Source organism: Diadema antillarum, unplaced genomic scaffold (assembly GCF_040938485.1).
Source record: "Diadema antillarum isolate AM-2024a unplaced genomic scaffold, OU_Dant_1.0 seq00001547_RagTag, whole genome shotgun sequence".
Lineage (NCBI taxonomy): Eukaryota > Metazoa > Echinodermata > Echinoidea > Diadematoida > Diadematidae > Diadema > Diadema antillarum.
In genome coordinates this window covers 571,366-593,957 of record NW_027272276.1, presented here as the reverse complement: position 1 = coordinate 593,957, position 22,592 = coordinate 571,366, and the positions used below count along the sequence as shown (strand labels likewise).

General features: G+C 35.8%; 1 protein-coding gene across 1 annotated transcript; it reads right to left on the bottom strand.

Moving 5' to 3' along the window:
* Positions 1–1,134: 1,134 nt before the first annotated feature.
* Positions 1,135–21,370, bottom strand: LOC139710604 (tumor necrosis factor receptor superfamily member 1A-like). The gene is made up of 5 exons (XM_071622527.1): positions 21,068–21,370; positions 7,619–7,769; positions 3,535–3,657; positions 1,806–2,030; positions 1,135–1,163 (listed from the first exon to the last, which is right to left on the bottom strand). The coding sequence occupies exons 1-5, from the start codon at positions 21,122–21,124 to the stop codon at positions 1,135–1,137; spliced, it is 585 nt and encodes a 194-aa protein (XP_071478628.1). The 5' UTR covers positions 21,125–21,370.
* Between the last annotated feature and the right edge of the window lie 1,222 nt (positions 21,371–22,592).

Here is a 22,592-nt window from a genome sequence, read left to right as displayed (position 1 = left end):
AAAAATACTGGTATCATAATTCTGCATTGCATCGATATTGAAATTCAAGGCAACTGCGATCCACCTTTATATATATTATGTATACAGATAAGTCTAATCACGGACCATTTTCTGCCAAATTGTATTCAGTGAATATAATTATCATGAAAACTACATGTACATTATACATAACGGTTGATTTCGCCGTTAAATCTAGATCAAGGGAGGGAATTTGCCAATATATCTGTCATAAGTTGATATAAAGGAAATGTTTGATGGTAAAACATTACCTCAAAGAAGGAATGTCAAACAGCTATACAGTATTCTGATGCAACGGTACCAGTAGGTAGCGGAAGTACTTGTGGGAATGAAAAAGTAGAAGTTGATAGTGATTGTAATAGATGAACACTAAAGACGATCAAATTTACTCTATAGATATGAAAAAATCTTAGGAACCCCATTTAAGAGTGTCACTTTTTCTCATATTACTTTGAGTCGGTCTTTTTTGTTTTCTTGCACAATGTTACGTTGTGCCCTCTATGAACAGCTCATGATTTGGTCGTGAGACTGGCGCGCAGCTGGTGTTTCGTGCGCAGCGATTACGTATACCCGTAAAACGCAGTCATCATACAACGTTACATGAAAAGTTCAATGTGTTAATCGTTGCTTGAGGATATCCATGTACCAACGATTAGATAACCTCATGGTCTGTGAGATCCAGGGATAGCCTCCAGGAGGTGTCGTACCTGGGAAGTTCCGTCCAACCTTTGACCCTAGGGCGCTCTCTAGCGACAGCCACCGTAGCGGAGGTGGGTCTTACCACACCTGCTTTCATAAGAAAATGACACGTGACTGCTGTGATAACGAAAGACAAAACACCACAGAGGGTAATCACCACCACGATCACCACGATATCCGTGGCGCTCAACTGACTCCAAAGTGAGCGAGATGACTGCACCTGGGGTGAGGGTTCATCCGACGTAGATGGCGCTGGTCTGCCGGTCAGGTGTGGGGAGAGAATACGTCCTGATGCCCTACTTATCCTTGTCCATTGGTCAGTTGTGGGTCTTGGACTCGGAGTCTGGCGGGACATCAAGGGAACTGACCAAGGTGATGTCATCATTTGGGCAGAGTAGCTGTTGTCAGATAGTCCAATTAAATGCTGCCCTGGCTGGTAACTGTCACTACAAGCAAAAGTGTAAAATTCCATGAGATGATCTTAAAGACCTCAGCGTTCTAATGGAAGGATTCTCATCAGATGTATCTTTTGTTTTTCACTTTGTTATGAAACTATAGGGCCGATAACAAGATCCAGGTTTAAGGGCAGACTAGAATAGATAAACAAATTAAGGACTCATTCGCAGAGTCGATAATAAAACAACTTTTTTTGGGGGGGGGGGGGGCAAACAAAAGAATAACGGAAAACGTCGCGGGGAAAATCATTTCGTTACGAAATTTTATCTTATCCTTATCTTAAACTTACTACAAATTGGTCTTATTCTCTAAAAGGTGCTACTAGCTAAGCCACTAGTCACTTCATAACATAATTCAATTAAATTTCTATAGAACCGTTGCATCCGACATTTTAATTCCACTTGTCAGGGTAACAGAGATACACAGAGCAATAAGCAGTTCATATTACGTTACATGGAGAAATATCTCTGACGTTACGTTTTTACAATCATGTGGCACATAATAATGAATGATGATTTTTATCTTGGGTTTGTATTTCTTTATCATTAATCTGTGTAATATTGAGTATTTTTTTGAAGGAAATAGATTTGTGTTTAAAGTTAGACATTGTGTTTTTGTGCATGGCGACTTACCATCATTATCAGTTGGATACTCCTCGGCCAAACGGTCAAGTTGTCGGTAGCTTTTAGGGCGTGGTCTGTACTCCGCCATTCGGACCCGCAATGTAGCACCTTGCGCACACAGGTTGTCTTTGCTGGCCCCGTTTTGTTCACATTCGTACACTCTTTCTTGCGGGGCATCGGGCGGGCAGTAGGAGCAGCGCAGGCAGTCTAAGGCAGATTGGTCCCAGTAATACCCTATTTTCACATGCGGCGCCAAAGTGATAAATGGAAGAATTGAATCAGAATGATGGCATCTAACCAAAAGACCCCATGGATTTCATTTCCTTACGTTTAAAGACACATGCACCCCCCCCCCCCCACACACACACAAAAGAAACGAACAGATCTCTAAGCTAAAAAAAGAAATAGAAAAGAACAAAACTAATCAAAAGAAGAAACAACCCCATGACTGCATGTACCATGTATACTGCGAGCAACCAATCTTTGTTTTGCTTTTGTCATCAACACATTTTATTCTTTTCGAGATAAAAACAGACAAATGAGTTGATTTGAGTTTATTCATTTATACACGGAAATAAAAGCCTGCTTTCAGCTGGACAGCTGTTTTTCAGCAAGTCCATGTTTTACATCGAATAACAAACCATACATACACACGGCGAAAATGCAAACATATACAATGATATACAATAAATGACAAGCACTGAACAAGTTACAAAAGAAAATCAATGAAAAATACAGATATTCAAAAACACAAAGAGAAAATCGATATACTTCTATGGACACATTAAGGGATTAGTGCCTAAACGCCATAGGTATGTTAGCATTCACTATCATGATGACATAATACTCATCAACGTTTCATTTTTTTTTCTGTCGACTGAAAACATTAATAGGAAAAACTGATACAAATACCGTGACGAAAAAACAAACCACACACACAAGTCGATTGCTCGAAAGATTTGCCATAGGAATGTCTATATTTGAGTTTGGATATATTCAATTCAATCATAGTTTATTTCCAGTCAACGAAAGTCAAAAGCATAGTACAAAGTATACATGTCATGAAATAATATTGTTCACACGTTTACAAAAGATTCATGTAGTATACGAGATAAATTATAGAATAACATATATATATATATATATACAATAATTCGGAGGAACAATGTATAGATACTTCGTGGGCGAGCGGAAAATAGATTCGATTATGGAAAATAGTGATCCACTAAAAAGCAAAGCTTGTCGGACGTGGATCGCTACATAAATAATGAGTAAATGATATACTATTCAAGTATTTAATATAAGTTATTTAAGTCATTTATAACAATATACATGTAGTTATTTTGAGATACACAGGTCGGGAAAAATGAAAATAAATAGAATACTGATTTTATATTGATTTTATGAATATATATAGAATATTGATTTTATGATAATGATACTTTATTCTGTTATGTTAAGTTATTTTATTAAAATAGCATTAAAATATATAACATTACATTTTAATTAGATGGTGTATTTTACTATGTTATAATTATCATAATAATGAACCGTGTTATATTGCATTAGTGTATATCAAAATTATTAGAATTATATCATAATACTTTATACATAATTAATGACGGTTTATTGATACAGAGTTAGGCTACTTTAAATAGTGTTAGGCCATACCATGATTGAACATTAAGAAAGAAAGGTATAATTACGAAAGAATCTTACAGACGAGCTAAAAACCCACCTCTCGTACAGCTGGGCTTGCACAGCGTGTCACTGATCGGACTGCACGCCTTCCTCCGCTGGTGTGAACTGCACCTGGTGCACGGCACGCAGTACTCCCCTCGGTACGCCAGTGAAAATGACCCTGAGACGTTTGAAATCATAGCAAACATTATGATATATGTTTTCTTCTTTATCTTAACCATTAAGGTTGGCATCTAGTGTTGACATTGCTCTAGTCCTGATGGGGTCATCCAACAAGACCGACACCCATGAGTCATACAGCCCACGAGTTCGACATTGAAAACAGGTCCATGTAGTGAGTCATACAGCTCGAGAGTTCGCACCAGGCAAACAAAGCCCATGACTTCGACACTAGGTAAAAACAGCCCACGAGTTCGACAGGTGTCGGTCTCGTGGGCCTTGTTAGCTCAGTGTCGAACTAGTGGGCTGTATGACTCGTGAGCTGTATGACTCGTGGGTGTCGGTATCGTGATGTGCACCCGTCCTGATGGCCTTTCCAGTATTGTCTCTTCTCATTGATACATATGGGCCATACTGGGCAAAATCATCATGTCGAAATGAAAAATGCATTGGGTTGGACTCGAAGCCAGGACCTGCTACCTTAAAGCCATGGTCGTATGATGATGATAGAGAGCATAGAAGTCTCCTTTATTTCTTGCAAAATTTAATGCAGTTAAAAAGATGAAATACAACATAATTCACACGTATTATTCAAAGGAATGACGTAGGTCATCAGAACAAAGTGGTAACAAGTCAGACTTTAAAAAAAGGTGAGAAAAAAGAAACAAGAAAAGAGAAGTAAATTCAAATGTAAGAAAAGGATGTCCCGTAAAGCCTCAAGGGCTTGCAGTGATGGGATATACCTGTAAAGAGTTATACTTATACGGTATAGACCTACTCACATTCTCGGATAGAAACACCCAATTAGGTTGGAGTAGAGAGACGTGTTTGATAACTGTTTGATCACTATGCAGATACTGTAGATAACTTTCTCTACCTTGATACGCCTATCTTGCTGTCATCCCTAAAATATGATTTAATCAAATGGAGAATGATTAGCACTCTGAATATCAGCAACTGGAGTACAAGTTAAAATCAACCACGACAGGTGAAAAGTCATTTTCATGATTTCATGAAACGACAAATCTAATCTAGAGCTATCTCTTCATGATATCGAAGTAATGCTGACGATGATATTGATAATAATGATAATAAAAAAAGATAACGGAGCATCATTCTTTGACTGATATTAGCAAAGATAAGTTTATCTCTGTACGCATTAGCAGGATTTAGCATTGACCACTGGACATCATGTTTGTGATTTAAAGATAGATCTCTCTCTCTCTCTCTCGCTTTGAAGTCCATGCAAAGTGTTCAGAATATACAAAAAAAAAAATCTTACATCTTTACGTAGTAACCATATTGAGAAAGTCATGACCAAACGGAAAATTTCCTAAAGCGAAGCGTGTATTGGTACTTTAAATAGACTTTTAAAGAGACTTTCAAAGTCTCTCTCAATGTTTTGTCATTTTACTTTTTCGTCGCATCATTTCTCTTTAATTGTCTCTGTCATTCATATTTTTGTTTAAATCTATTCATGTATTTGAGAAATATGTATAAACCTATATGCATATACTTTTATATATACAATATTTTTTTCGTTTACGCATAGCGTATCTTTTAGAAAATCCCCTCACAACAGCTGCCACAGCGGAAGACTATGGAAGCAGTGAGGCTACGTCACCAGTAGATGGCGCTATTATAATCCTTGTAAGGTGCATGCATCAATTCGATATCATTGAGAAATTGATTAAAGTGAATTTACTAAAAAGAATCGGTGATGCAAATCTACAGTGTCGCGGTTAATCTGCTCACCGCTATTTTGCAGCGGACACAGAACCAAGATGATTCCACGGGCTTGTTTGTTTTTAAACCACGCCAGGGATCTTCCTGACTGCTTGTTACAAAATATAACACCTGGTAATCGGGTCATTTCGGTGTTCTTTATTTTTCCGGTGAGTGGCTAACAAGGACCAGCTGGCAATAAAGAGATCACGTGACCATCACTGAACAAAGATTGATAAAACACAATATCCGGTGGGATTCCCACTCCTCCACAGGCCACATGAAAGTATTAAGGTGTAATTTCCATGTTTGTGAGCAACTTGGCTTGTAGCAATCTTTGCTATCTTATGATTTGTTTATTTCAAGAAACATTTGTTTGTTACCTCTCTTGTTTTATATTTATATTCATAGCGATGTTATTGCTATTACATTTAGGGGTGATATAGCTTTTGGTTGAAATGAGCTTCAGGTTTCCAACATTTTTGTGAGATAATGAGAAATCGCCCATGAACTTATATACAACTTTAGGAGGAATCCAAAGTTTATTTAATGATAACTGGTTTTGAAACGGCTGAGATATATGAATAATAAAAAGTGGAACAAACCTTTTATGAGGACCAATTTGTTTTACTTTGAGGTTTTTTTTAATATTTCAGCAATTTCAAAACCAATTTTCAATAAACAAACTTTGAATTCCTCTTAGAGTATGCTTTTCATAAGTGGTTTCGAATAAAATTATCTCGCAAAAAGTTTATAAATCTCAACCAAAATACCATCAATCCCTTAAAGCAGTTTGGGCAATGTATAAAATTCATAAATGTTCTGGTGTTGTTATCTAACAAGTTTCACTTTTTTTTTTCATCCAATTTTGATCAAATCAACACTGTTGTGCTAATAGAATTTTACTCTTCTTTTTCAGACAAACTTTTTGAATTACGCTTTAAATTTGGACAAAATCTCCTCCATCAGGGGGTGACCGCTCACTGGTGATATGACCTCCACCAGGCTTCAAAGGACAAGTTCACCTTATACTACACTCGTGAACTGAGAAAATGCAGCATTATACACAATAAAATATATCAGTGAACGTTTGAAGAAAATCAGAAAATCCATTCAAAAGTTATGGATTTTTGAAGTTTCAGAGACGCCATCGCTTGATGAGAAGACTAGTACAGCTTGTGATGTCACACGTGTAGAACGATATGAAGAAAATGTACAGAAAAGTAAACATAGTTTCATTTTTTCTTGCATAATAAAAGAGCACTTGACTTGCTTCATTTAGAAGGCAGGGAATAATATTATACCTTTAATATACGTCATTGACAAGTAAAGGGAATGTGTACTTTTTTTTTTCAAAAACTGAAAGTTGTGAAATTCTCTTTATCTTTTCCTTATCGTTCTACACATAGGATATCCCAAGCTGTACTAGTCTTCTCATTCAGCAGCCTACTGTGCAAAAAGTTTAAAAATTCATAACTTTTGAACGGATTCTCTAATTTACCTCAAAGTTTCACTGATGTCTTCTACTGCTACTACTACTACTAATAATAATACATTACATTTGTAATGCGCTTAATACAATGTTTCTAAGCGCATAGGGAAATATTGCTGCATTCTATTGACACAAACATGAAGGTGAAATTGTCCTTTAACTAAAGCCAAGAGGTCTGTTAAACGGCTAGACGCCATCTCGCTTGGCAAACTTTTGCTCGTTCTTGATTACAATTAGTAAACAGCGAGTGAGTATTGAGAAAGGCGAACGTACACCTAAATTTCTCCGGGGATTCCCCGCCCCTATAGTTGATCACAGTGATTGCCTCGACCCCCTGAAGAAAGCTTTTCAGCGGACCACTCTGTATCTCTTTTTTTTTCCAGAACATAGATAATGTAACCAATTTGGTTTAAAAGTGCGTGCATCCATGATTTTACACCATTCATTACGTCCGATGAATTTTCGTCTTACAGTCAACCACTGTTTACTCAATATCATTTGCAATTCATTAATATTTTGCTCTGTGGAAGAAGAAATGTAAAATATATTGAATCGAATTAAATTGAAATCGAACTAAATAGAATAGAACTGAATAGAATAGAAGAGAATAGAGAATAGAATAGAATAGAATAGAATGGAATGGAATGGAATTGAACGGAATGGAATTGAATTGAATTGAATTGAATGGAATGGAATGGAATTGAATTGAATTGCGGTGAAAAAGAAGGAACGACCTCAGTGTTACCTTTTTGGCAAGGGCCGCACACCGTATCAGTGGTGTTTGAGCATCGGGTGAGTACCCGCGAGCCGGGCGGGCAGAGGGAACAGGGAACGCAGCGGCTTGTGTCGTTGTTGGGCGTGTGCTGGTAGAAACCTTCGTCACACAACTCAGTCTCCTAACAACGTAAGATACGATATCAAGAACGAAACGTTGATTGCTGTCGGATTCGAGACTGTATGATAACAAACACTGAGTATCATCAACAAACAGGTTATATGTTTATTTACGACACTTCAATCTCTTAAATGAAGATAAGTGCCGGATATTTATCTCAAGAGTTAGATATACCACTTTAAGAACTTAATTTGAATATCATATACATAAATAAGCATCCTCAAAAAAAAGGAAAACAAAGAAAGTGTCACTAAATATGCTAGTGATTTGTTGATACTCTGCTTTTAGCTGAATTGTATGTGTAACATGGAATCACTGCGTTCTGTTATGTCAGGAAATTAAAGGAAATTTAAAGTTTGGGAACAACACTCCCAGTTCAGATTGGCTCTACAAACTATTATGCCAGTTATTGTTGATCAATGCAAAGTAAGTAAGACTTGAACTTTGCTCAGTTTCATTGCCTATAAGTTTCTCATGTTAAGCCTTTTCTCATACAGCACAACTCAGGGACTCGGTAACAGTAACATGATAATAATAATAAAAATAGTTATGGTAATAATAATAATAATAGTAATAATGATAATAATGATAATAATAATGATAATAATGATAATAATCATCATCATCATCATTATTATTATCATTATTATTATTATCATTGTTATCAGTATCAATATCATTATCATCATTATCAGTATTATTATTATCATCATTATGATTATGATAATTATTATTATTATAGTTATCAATATTATTATCATTATTATTATTATTTGTAATCAGATGACAAGCATCCATATCAAAATTTTATAAAACATATAATGCACATTACGTTATTCGGTCGGGCGTCAGGAACTGAAATTGTTGATAGGACTACAAGATTACATTATACTTTATTCATTTATATAGTCCGTCTAAGATCTATGGTCGGTTGTCATTATTATTGCACATGTTTGTATTATCTAATGATTTTCATCATCAATATGCTATCACCCATTAGCATCCTTATTTCTATGATCATCTATCGTCATATAAGTTAATGCTGCAGAATATGATTAACATCAATCCATGGGAAATACTGACACATGCATGAATAAGTTAAAATGTCTTCAATTGCCTAAAATAGTTATCCACTTGTTGATCGAATGTGTTATTTGTAGTTTCCACTGTAGTCTGTATCATTTTATTATGTATTCTTTTGAGAACAATCTTTATTTAACTTATCTAACAGGGTACCGTCTTTGAAAGGACTTGAACATTATAATCAATTAGGCCTGTTGTTGATTCCACCACTTTAAATGTATTCATTTGTCTTACAATGTAAGCTGCAAAATATTACTGCATGTCTTAACTCACTATGTGAAAATAAATGAATTTATTGAATAGTTGGTGAATTTAATAGTAATATTGAAGGAATTAGAAGTAGGATTTTTCTTGACACTTACACTGATAAATGCATCATTTTAATCATTATACTTAAATAATAAGAGTATCCAGTGACATGCAACATTGTTTTTGCACATGGTTTTGCATGTGATACTAACATAATTCCCTACATTCCCGTCACTTACATCTAATCGAAGGGGTGGGGTCGGAAAAGGTTTCTCCTCTGCTCATATGACCAAGGAGATACGAGTTAACTGTCCTCTCCTACCTCCTTGATAATAACAGATGTTGTGCCCTTGAAACGCTTCTATCAATCAGGTATATCACGTGATCGTGGGTTTTCCCCAAGCAAGGGTATACAGGGAGGGGTCAGCAGCTGCCCAGCACCCCACTACCGACACCAACCATCCAAAGTATTTTGTCGTTTTAGTTTTATAGTTGTTGTTTTTGAGGGGGGGGGGGGGTGTTAGTGCTCCTACAAAATTCAGTGCATAGATAATTCGCAGCAGACAACATCTGCGTGCAATATCATACGAGGTACTAATGCTTCCAGAACATTCGACTGGGTCTCACCGGTTACGTGGTACATAAGCAATAGCTTCATTCCAGAATAGAGTAATGCTGAGACTTGACATTATAGCTTTACAACATTACATATAATTATCATTATGACTGAATGAAGATACAGCACTTCATGCAATAATGTAATGTTTGCAAGGGTGAATGAAATTCAATGATCACTGCATTACAGATATAAACATGTTTGATCCTTAACTGTTGTTTATATGCAGGAAGGTTTACCTCCTTCAACGGGTTTAAGCTAGATCGACACGTTAAGTTGAAACAGTTGTCTTATTTTCACCACGTGCTATCGCAACTATTCAATGATGCCTTGAGGTCTGAATAAAAAAAAATACCAAAAGGATAAAAGAATAAGAATTATACAATCATAATCTGCACACTTTGCAACCATTGACACCTTTTTGAAAACACAATGCATGTTGAGGAACTTTGTAGGTATGCAGCAATGTAGGCTGCCGCAACTCTTTAATGTTGCCGAGTGGTCTGAATTAGAACAAAATGGTTAAAAATGACAGAGAATGACACCATCCCTTCACAATTTGCAACCATTGACACCTTCTTGAAAACACGATGTATGTTTAGGTACTATGTAGGCCTAGGTGAGAGTGTGTATGTGTTGGGGGGGGGGGGGGGGGGCGGTAGGGCTAACCAAGCCTGGGAATTCCCAGGTATAGGCCTTGTAAGAAAATAGACAAAATCACTTGCCGTAAATCCTCTCAGTGTGCGACAATGTTATTGACAATCGTTGTTGGTCTATTATAGGTTGTACTTTTGGATGATGCTCGTTGTACAGGTTTGATCATCCTAAAATGAAACGAGGTTCTTTTTCCGGAAGGTTAGCTATTCCGAAACCCACAAAATCGATATACCTATAGATGTTCGTTAATCTGCAAATGAAAGAGGGTTCGTTAAACCCGAACATTGTGGCATTCGTTCCAAACTTCGTAATTCTGAAGGTCGTTCATCTGGAAATAAAAACAAGCGCATACTAACGAACCTTCGGGTATACAAACCTTATTTCATTTTTGGATTAACGAATCAACCTTCTGAATAACGAACATCACCCATAAGTATGATCTTTACCAGCCCAACAACGATCGACCTTTACAACAATGGCATCCACTCACAATAAGGAACGCCCGCTGATTTAGACTGTAATTTGTTATCAGTCCTTTACCTGGGAATCCCCAGGCCTGGTGGTAGATTTTGTCAAGGCCCTCTCGCTGTAAAGGCTTGGCTCTCTTCACCATACAGCGAGAAGGCCTTGACAAAAGGCTACAGGCTATGACGACCCCCAGCCTCCTAAACACACCCTCAACTAACATTGTGTTTTCATAAAATGTCGAAGGTTCGTTTTTCCGAATTTTTGTAATTCCTATGGGATAAACTGAATTAAGGTACGCTATTCCCAAGGATCGTTAATTAAAAATAAATAAGTAAGTAAATAGATAAATAGATAGATGAATAAATTAATAAATGAATTAATTAATAGATAACTAAATAAATGAATAAATAGATACATAAATGCGTTCCAACGAATCTTCGGATATACAAATCCTATCTCAGTTTTGGATAAACAAAAAACGAGAATAACGAACTTTTTTTTTTCATCATTGAACAAACGATTTTTTTTTTTTTTGAGGGACTCAACTTGTTACTAACTAAACTAATCGTCATATTATTCCCCCAGCTTTCTAAAAGAGACAAATTAAGTGCGCTTTTATTTTCATTATTATGCGAGTATAGGGTAAATATGTTTAATTTTCTATTCTTTTTCTTTGTATCATTCTACACGTGTGATATCACAACGGCCACCTGTAGTAGTTTTCTCATCCAGCGATGGCGGCGCTGAAATTCCCAAATTCAAAACTTTTAAACAGATTTTCCGATTTCCTCTAACTTTCACTGATGTATTCGATTTTATATTGTTGTACACTTTCAGTCCTCATTGTGTATTTAAGATGAATCTATCTTTTAAGCTGGAAGATATTCGTGTTAGACTGGGAGACATACGTAAAACGAAGACTTAGTCAAAGCCACAGAGGGTTTCGACCAATATTTGAAAAGACTTTTCTCATAAGCAACGTTTATAATGGCATGAAATTTTGATTAACGCAGAGAAAGTTGGGTCTGTGTGTACTGTTGGCAAAGCTGAAGATTGTGGGGGGGGGGGGTGTATTTTTAGATAGAATTCTTCTCTCATCGTATCAGTTCAATCTTCCTTTCATTGTTTAGGCTGTTTCGAAAGCCAACCTTATTACCACTGAACGAGGTCCTCTGATTCTAGTAAGTACAAATAAAAATAGGGGCCTTTTATCCTTTCACCTGTAATAAGTATGCAGCATTTTAACCACTGACGATGAACACGATGCATATACAAATACCGATGTATCTGTAAAACATGATATATTCGCGGCATGAAATTTTCGCGAATTGGAGCCGACGGCCTTTTTCGTGGCAAGAAATTTTCGCGAATTGCCTCTTGCGTTCAATGTATATAGTGTAGATAAGAAATTTCGCGTGCATTTTAATTTCGCGAATCTTGGCGCTCGCGAAATTCGCGAAATTAAAATGCACGCGAATATTTCTTGTTTTACAGTTAATACATTTAGGTATATGTTTACAGTTGCTGAACAGGGTTTGTGAGTTTATCTCGAATTAATAATACACCAACGATCTGACTTAAGTCTTAGAAAAAGGGCAATATTGCCGCCTCTTTCCGAAGACTTACAGTTAAATCCTAACACCAGGGCAACACTATTATGATACATTATGCCACTCCTATGATTATCACTACGGCTAGTTGTCGACTTTGTACTATCAGCTGGCGTATCCATCATGTCCATCAGGCCACGAATGTGTGTGTGTTCTATCAAAAGCTGTTTCGTGCCTTTTTTATAGAAATGATTTACATGTCAAACAAAAGAAAATGATTATAATAAAAAATGGCGCGCTGGGGAAAACCCAGAGCTTTGCATAGTGGTAAAGGCATCGGTTGCCTCGGCACATTATTATAAGTTGAAAGCCTGTACATGGCTATGGCGTCATGTTCGAACCATGAATAAGATATATTTGAGCTGTGTAGAACTTTCTAGAAACAACCTAAAACATTGCTTAGGGTACGTTTGACGATAAGATGCCATTAACATTGCTCTGATCATCACGTTTAATCATCCCTCTTATTCTTAATTATTGTTATTCTTGTTCGTTGAGCATTTACTCTTGATAAAGATGGCAACGTCTCTCATTATATGTCCTACCAATATGGCTCATGTGTCCTCGCAGAGTGTAATTAACGATTGTGTAATTAAAGTGTAATTAAAGATTGGTCATTTAAGCATAATGACACAAACTGACAAACTTAACAACAAACATGAAAATGTTGCAGTTTTTTTAGTATGGTCATATTTTTCTCTTAGATTAATAAGATGAATGATACCAATATAAATGAATAGACAAATAAACGAACACACACACACATATATATATATATATATATATATCTTACATAATGTTTGTTTAATCTTGACTTTATTCAAGTTCAAGGTAATGTGAGTACTAGGCTGTATATTTATACACATGTACAACACACAAGGTCCACGGTTTCATTCAAAACGAACGGCAGGATAAAACATGTACATGAGATACAAAATAAGTGATGAAGTTTACATTATCGCAACACTTACACACACAAACTATCAAATATTCATCAATCAATCAAATATCAATAATATCACTTCATGATAATTCTCAAGTAATGATGAAATGATACAAACATTATATATAAGCCTATCATCATCATCATAATCATCATCATCTCATCTCATCTTCACTATCTTAAATTATCATTTGACAATATATCCCACATCCCTAAAACAACCACCAATTAATAACGGAAACCCATTCTTACAACTATATCATAAACCATTTTTAGAATATAACAGAAACACAAATACAAAAGTCTACATTGTTTGGTTGATTCTTAACCCAAAATCCACTCTTTCTCCATAAAATCACTATATAACAATCTTTACATGACATTATTCCTAGCTCAGACAGAATGCATGTAATGAAAACATTTCCAAAATACAAACAATAACCAGACAACCACGTAATCTCAATAGACAAAACAATCTAACCTCAACTTTCCAAGCATATCATTTAACCATAATAACCCTCGACCCTATGACCTATAAGGTTTACTCCCCTTCCCAACAGAAGCAAAACAAATCTATCTCTCTCTACATATATATATCATAAGTATATATGTATATATAGCCAGCAAAAAAGAAAGTAAACGCTTTTTCAAGTTTACATTTTTCATACAAATTTTGGCTGAATGTTAATTTATCATATACCATATGAAAGGTAATTTGATTGGCTATCAACTTGGTAGGTTAATAAAATAGGGAACTTTACTCATGAGTGAACATTTTTTTTTTTCTTTCTCTTCCAAGGCACAAAAGTAAAAATTGCAAAATTGAACAAGTTGTCATTCATATGTAAATGCTCTTCCATGTAGCAATAAGAACAAAAGACAAATTTAACACAACAAAAAACATGAATTAAGTTTCAAAAATATACCTACGATCTCTACAATATCTTTGAAGCCCAAAAGGTCAATAAAGGCTAAAAATAATGGAGGAAATTGAAGAATTTTCTGTCAACTCCAAATTCGAATGAAGTGAGAGAAGCAAAATTAACAAAATGGTAGGATTTTGAATTGATTTCTCAAATAAGGAAAATTGTAAATTACATGTTTCTTTTTATTTGTCTCATGAGTTCTGAAATTACTAGAATGAACGAAAGAAATAAAGATATTTTGTTCATTTCATCTTTTCCCCCTTACTCCCTATGTCATTTGAAGTTTGAGTTGACAGAAAATTTCTATTTTCCCCCTAAAGTTTCCCGACTTTGATTTTGCTTGAGTTTATAAAGAGATAAAGAGAATGAAGACTTATTTTTGCTGTTTCATTCATGTCTCTCATTGTGTTAAACTGGTCTTTTGATATCATTGTTATCTTAAAGGGCATTTGCAAATGAAAGACAAAATTATGTCAATTTTTGCGATTTTTACTTTTGTGCCTTGGAGGACAAAAACAAATGTGTTCACTCATGCGTAAAGTTTGCCTATATATTGACCTACTAAAGGATAACCAATTAAATTGCTCTTAATTTGGTATATAATACATTGATTTTCATCAAAATCTATGAAAACTATGAACTCAAAAAAGTGTTAACTTTTTTTTTAGAATCATTAACGGACAGACAGACGGACCGACAAACGTACTGCCTCTGGTGACACTTCGGGGCGAAAACATAATGGGTGTGGATTTATTACATACATGTATGTAGCTACAGTGAAAACATTTTACTTCCCCCCACGCTCTCTCTTTTCTGGCATAGAATATCAAAAAAAGGGGAGACTATGACCAGTTTAGAGAGTGCCTGAAAGAAATCATCCGGACAAATTTCCGAACTTGTTTAAGAGGCATGTGTAGCCTCCATTTGTAGTCTCCAATGCGTTTTGAGAAGTTCTTGAAGTCTTTCCTGTCAATGTCTGTAGAAATTTTCCTGGTATTTAAGCTGCCGTTTTCCCACCGTTTGTTTTGTCAGATCGCTTTTTCAGAAAAGACACTGCTTTAACTGCTGACCGGTAGATTTTCCTGTCCTCCTCAGTGCTTTTGTTCTTATCCACTTTTGGACGGAGAATGTTATTCTGTTCTTTGTTTCGGCTAGAGTTTTCGGTTCATGTTCGACCCATGCTCAAAGAGTTGTTTTCTTGGACGAAGTCGGGTTACGAAGCCTAAGACGGCTAATGATATGGCTGAAAGAATCAGCGGCATCCTTAGGGTCAAATTGCGGTGAGGTAGGTCGAATAGGTGCTGTGAGTTCTTTAAGTTCACTTACAAGCGAGTGAAAGCCTCGGACTGAGCTATGTAAAGCGGGGTTCCCACTATCACGATTGGCGCCACGATTGAAATCGTGGTCTTAATCGTGCAGCAAGCGTGATGGTCTTATCAGATTGTATCAGATCTTAAGGTCAATCGTGGCAATCGCGTTAATTGTAGGAAAATTTTGGACGGTTCAAAAATTTTCTACGATTATCACGATTAGTTTTTGATCGTGATCATCTCATCAGATCGTCTAGGATCGTATCCAAACGCAGCAAATCTCTTCTAATCGTGCTTCTTAATCGTGTTGATCGGGAACGACTTTTTCACTTTACTTCCGCTTATCATTATTATTATTTTTTGCCCATTTGCCCTTATGTTACTCATAAATTGATTTATTTTGTATTCTGATAGGTGGTCGCCTGCATCTTTAGATTATTTTTTCCAAACGGTAAATTCTATGACGGTGTGGGGTTTAATTGTCGTAATTTTTAAGGTACATTATCAAAATAATTTTTTTAATGATTTCATAAAATGAAATTTGTATTACAGATTTTTAGATGTTTTCATACATTATGTTAATGATGTTTTCATTAATGAGTTGCTATTACCATTATACAGACACACAAAACAGGATATGGGATAACTTTTGTAACCAAAACAAAAAATGAGCAAAAATAAAATGGCAATTGTATGTCTGCACGTATTGACTAAAGTCAGTACAAAGATGAGAATAGTTTAATGAATCGTGCTTGAATGGGTACATATCAAAGGCAAATGATTTATTTTTAAAAGTATATTACAGAGTATTTTTTTTTTTTTTTTTTTTTTTTTTTGGGGGGGTGCAGCATCCTGCTGTTTGTGTATTGTGCATAGTAATTAAGAGTTCTTGTTTCATCAGCCATCGTTTGACCCCTTTACATCTATTTTGACACTTTTCAATGTCTTTTTTGTATGTTTGGTAGCACATAATTTTATAGGAAAATGGTTATATTTAACTCTCATTATTACTGCAAATGTAAAAGTGACCATTGTGGATGCGAGATCACTCGTATGATTATGACAATGAAGATCACTCTTATTATTTTTCACAGTTAGTTATTCAATAAGTGTAGCAATATACCCCTGCGAAATAATCTTGCGTAAAACCTCCTTTTTTGTTAAAAAGTGACATCATTTTGATTAGGGAATCACTTTTCTGTTATGTGTGTGTATCAGTTATGTTAAACATTGTTAAGTAAAACACTAAATCAAGCCGAATAAACCAAACTTTTAATAACCCATGAGATAACGACATTTTGAAATAAAAAGGCATATGATACATATACTTTGCGAATATGAAATTGAACACATAAGCAATACTATCCATTCGGCCAACTTTCTTATATCGAGCGTATATAACACACAATACTATGTTACATAACATTCAAAATGATCCCATCTTTCTTAGCTTCCATTTCATCATGTAATTATTTTCTTCATGTATTGGAGAAAGGTCATTTTGTCTTGCTGTTTGTTTTTTTTCTGGGGAAGAGAGGCAATCATCTGATTTTATGTATTTGGGTTCGTTATTTCATTCTTTTTTTTTGTGAGGGGGGAGGGTGAGCATGTCGATTTAATAATCTATTAATTTCTTTACGCTTAATGTTAGACGAGGGAATATCTGAGGTTATGGCTGGCCTGGGTGCTGTTTTCTTTCTGATAACATAATCGTTATTAGCAATACTGCAAAGGTTACGTTGTCATCATCGTCAACCTGTCAAGCCTTGCCATCATCAATGGTTGTGGATAAAGTTAATAGGCCTAATCACTCTGCATAATTTAAGGGAAACAATAAATCTATCGTCAGCTGGACTATAATATTCCCATTCGGGTCCAATCGCGTCTTAAATGGGGGTCGCTTCTGATCCCGATCGTAAAAGATATCGTATTTTATCTCAGCAGCCCGTATTGGTTCGCGGTATTCGTATGGGAACGTATCAGTACGTTGCTGCACGTACCTGATCGTAATGGTCATGTTAGATCGGTACCAATCGTGAACTCAATCAGGACAATCCTGTCGGATCGTATTTGAACGGCAGACCAGATCGTGACAGATCGTATCGCTTGAAATAGACCAATCGTGACCATATCGCATCCAAGCGTACCAACACGTATTGACTCGCATAACCTCGTATCCAAACGTGATATTTCATACGAGTTCAACAAATTTTCCACGATCAGTTACGAATGTCCAATCGTGGCGTTCGCAATGGATCGCACGATAGTGGGAACCCCGCTTAAACGATGAGCAGCAGGAGGACGGAATGCATTATACCTTTGCGGCCCATTGTGCACTTGCGAAGCTTGATCACGTGGTCAGTTAAGTGGCGCCACTAAAACCTTTGATATGGTATAGCAGCTGCAAAGCTATAGGGGGCTGACGGCGATCGGCTGGTCGGGTGGGTCAGCGGGTTGCCACCTTTGACACCCGTTAAGTTCGTTATAACCTTCGAGTGAAAAATACAGAATGTTCTGCCGACAAGTTCTTAAATATTTGCCGATTACATATCATCAGGTTCAACGACGAGTACAAACGTTGAGACACTCATCAAAACAGTGATTACAATGACGATGACGGCGGGCGCGGTCAAATTCAGAATTTGGCGCAAAAATTTGCAGCGGTGATAAACCTTTCCAAGATTGCCGTTGCGCCCTCTATTTGTTTGTGGATATGATATATATGTTTATATATATATATATATATATATATATATATATACAGTATATATATATATATATACAGTATATATATATATATATATATATATACAGTATAACATATATACAGTATATGTACATATATATAATATGTATATTTACTGTATGTTTATATGCTGAGTAAATGCAGCAAAACATTAGTTGAACACAGTAAGGTTTGAGGAAATCGGACAGTTATGAATGTACAAATTTTTGGTGCCGCCATCGCTGGATGAAAAGACTACAACAGCTCGTGACGTCACCGGACAAGACAATGGTATGAAGAAATAACAAGAATTAAAGATTCATTTTCGAAAGCATAATAATTAACAAATCTTCGGAATAACGAACATTTGGAATTACTGTGGCCATGCAGGGAACTTTTCAAGAAAAAAAAAGTGAAGACTTTTAAAAAATTCTCTCAGTAATTTCTTTATATCATTGTCCTGTAGTGACGTCACAAATAATTGTAGTCTTTTTCATCCAACGATAGTGGTACCAAAACTTATCAATTCATAAATTTCAAGCATATCGTCTTATTTTCTTCAGATTTCATGATGTGTTCTAGGAATATTGCTGAATGTACAGTTTGTTTATCATTCCCTTTCACTTAAAAGATTGCTTCTTATGATATAAGCACATTTGTTTTTTCTGCATAGAATACGAAAATACTATAATTGATGAAAAAATGTCTATATTTCCTCATAGTAAACGGAGCACGTATGGATTTACTAACGTAACATGCGCATGACTTTATACTGATGAATTTAGTGTTGAATTGGGCACTCATTAATTTGGGAAATGGCTGTCATATGAAATATGAGGTATTTTTGCGCGAGTGTGTATAAAGGCCTTTAATTATACATTGTGTTTGAGCATCGATTACACTTGTTACCACTCTCAAATTTTAAGGGGTGGGAGAAGGATATGGGAATTCCATTCGTGGTCTCATACCAAGAATCACCTAAAAGGGCTTATCAAAAGTATCAGGCGTGTTGTTTCCTAGAAACTGTAAGATGACTGTACCGATTCAAGACAACGCGCACAATTAAAACTGTTGAAAATGATACACACTTGTACTGCAAAAGCAAAACCGTAATAGCCAAATTTAGATACTGTATTAGCCATTATCAAAACGACTGTGAGGTCATCTGCTTGTGATAGTGATAAAACGGTCATGAGTGCATGACAGTTCTAAGCATTGGTCGTGTGTAGGCCTACTTATTTCCTTTTGAATACAAAGATCGAATTACTGCGGTTCTTGCCGAGTGGGGAATTCAAAGATTCTCTTTAATGTGATAGTGACTTCACTTTTTATCTATAATTTATATACGTCGCTTTGCCTCTGCCTGCCTAGGCAGAGAAGGCAAGGGTACTTACATTACAAAAGTTCGCATTGATTTGGCAATCAAGTCATCAAGATCAACGTGACAAATGCTGTGTTTCCCTAGATTAAAAACGATCCACACAAACACACAAAAAGCAAACATTCAACAGCCTACTTGACAGAGGGCAGGGAGCCAAAAAAAAAATGCTTGTTCTTCAAATAAAGTGTTGGCATTGACAGAATGATAAAATTATTTTACTTGAGTTCTGTTCTATTTTTTGATATTATTGTGTCAACACGTGAACTACTATTACTTAAATTGGAATGAAAATCATATGTATACTGTATAAGTGTATACATGCAACACGTTCATGTATATACATGGTGAGCAGAGAAGTGCTTTTGTTTAGAAAATTTCTAAAAAGTTTGAAAAATAAAACAAAGATAAAGAAATATCGAAATGGCAATCATAGAAAATGGACATAAGATAATACTAACAGCGATAGCAATGATACTGATAACAACGATAAAAAAATGCAAAACTATCATTATGACAAAGAAATTATCTCTTAAAGGAAAATATATATATATATATATATATATATATATTTTTTTTTTTTTTAGATGAGAAACCTTTTGTGGTGCACGTAGAAGCATATAAATAATCAGGATGTATAGCATGTTTTGTGATACAACTGACCTACACATAATTTTATGCATCAAAAGTGATTACTCTCTAAAAAAAAATCGAGTGAAAATATTCACTTTTGAAGGAGTGAATACAAAAAAGAGTGAATTAAGAGTGAAAGTGGAGTGAATTTGAGTGAAAATGTTCATTTTCACTCTTTTTGGAGTGACGTCAGGGATGACTCCAAAATCTTCGAGTGATCCCTGAGTATTTTTTTTTTTTTGTATTCACTCCTTCAAGAGTGAATATTTTCACTCGATTCTTTTTTAGAGAGATCCTGAACATTTTTCAAATCATTGCTCCTAAAGGTAAACAGGACCATTAATAATTTGAACGTTCAGCAAACATCATTCTGAGAAGAGTTTTTTTCGGGTTATAGAAAAAAATAATTTCAATCTTAAAGGCACACAGCAGCAAGATCTCAAGGTCTGATTGACCCTTGATCATAATGTCACTGCTACTATTTGTCTTCTTGGTGAGTTTATATTCTTATGGTCAACACACTTTGAGATTATTCATTCCGACACATTTGCACAACAAAACGTAATTTTATATACAGACACATAAAATACACAGAATATCTTGTTATTGAAACTAATATCTTTACCTGCACGAACAAAATACCACAATCATAATTATCATTATAGTTCTTACAGCTCTAAAGGATGGAAAGTTGGTCTTACCCCTGGTTGAAAGCAGATTATTGCCCACAGTACCATGATGAAAACAGTGACAAGCATAGTCTTAATGGCTAGTATATCTAGGCTCCAGTTAGCACTTCTGTTCACCTAGCAAAAGAGTTGCATTGACACAATCAAAACATCGGCATCACTTCTGCGCCGCGCAGCCCAGACCGTCCGATTGTCGATGTGGTACAGCAGGCAATAACGCGTAAAGCTAATAATTAGTCGCTAGCAGTCGAGTTTCGAGTGGAACACCGAGATGCCTACCTCCCTCTCCACTTCACTGGGCAGTCAATTGTCTCATATAGAAACAGAGATTTAAAAAAAAAGATAGAAAGAAAAAAATGTAAAAAGCAGTAAACGTTTCGCAATCACTCCATAGTAGTACTAGTGCTGTGAGTATTGGATGGACTTTCCCGTCACTATAAATAGTTATTTTTAGACACGGGTTTTCCCAGCTTCGTGTCGTAACGACCCCACCCTACATGCCTGCTTGCCTGTCGCTAATCACGCTCTGTCTATCCCTTACCCCTTCCCCCTCCCGCTTTGTCCATATGTTGCAAACCCTTGCCCCCCCCCCCCCCACTCCCTCACTCTCTCTGATTGTCTGGGGATAGCTCTCTTTCCCCATTTTTCGACTGTTGTTCGTCAGCTTGCGGCTGTCCGCAGCACTACACCGCGACACTACGCATACTGAACACCAGGAAGCATAACTGTATGAAGAGTTTGTTCGCAAAAAACGATAAGTCCACATTTGCCAAACGGAGATACATTTGCGATTAAGGGTCAAGAATAATTAAGAGAATAATAAGAAAAATTTTGCTTTTTTGACTATAACTTCAAAAATGTACCTTATGTAGTGACCAATATATCATTTTTTAAAAGGTATTATTTTGTACTTTATGACAGAGACCTTACTTCAAAATCATCAAAAATGGACTTATCGGTTTTTGCGAACAAACTCTTCATATTTTAACTAAGAGACATCTAAACTTTTCACATAATCCGATGTTTATCCTCAGTTATATCTGTTCTTTTTTTGTCTTTCTATGCTTTCTGTTAGTTGGTTCATAAGCTCTATCTATCTTGGCCTTATAAATGATGTCTTTGACTATTGCAGAATTAACAAGTTGCTAAACTTGTAATTTGTCCTTGAATTGACAACATAAAGAATAAAATGAACTTTCCTGTCTCGAATGGGCACATTTCTGATACTTTGTCCCAAACTCTGAGCAGCTGAATAAATGATTATCAGTTCCATATTATCTATATACAATAGAGGATATACACAGAAAACGTTAGAAGTTGCCAACGAAACGATGGGAAGGTGATGATTAATGCATTTATGCAATAAAACACACGCGTATACGATACATAATAATGAAGAAATAAACTGGTTATGCATTTTTGCCAATAAAGAATGAGTTTATTTTTTTCAGTGCTTTTTCCATTATGGGACCAAAATTGTGGAATCAGTTACCTCTTCAGTTAAGGGAACTGTCATCGACAGAGTCATTCAAATCTA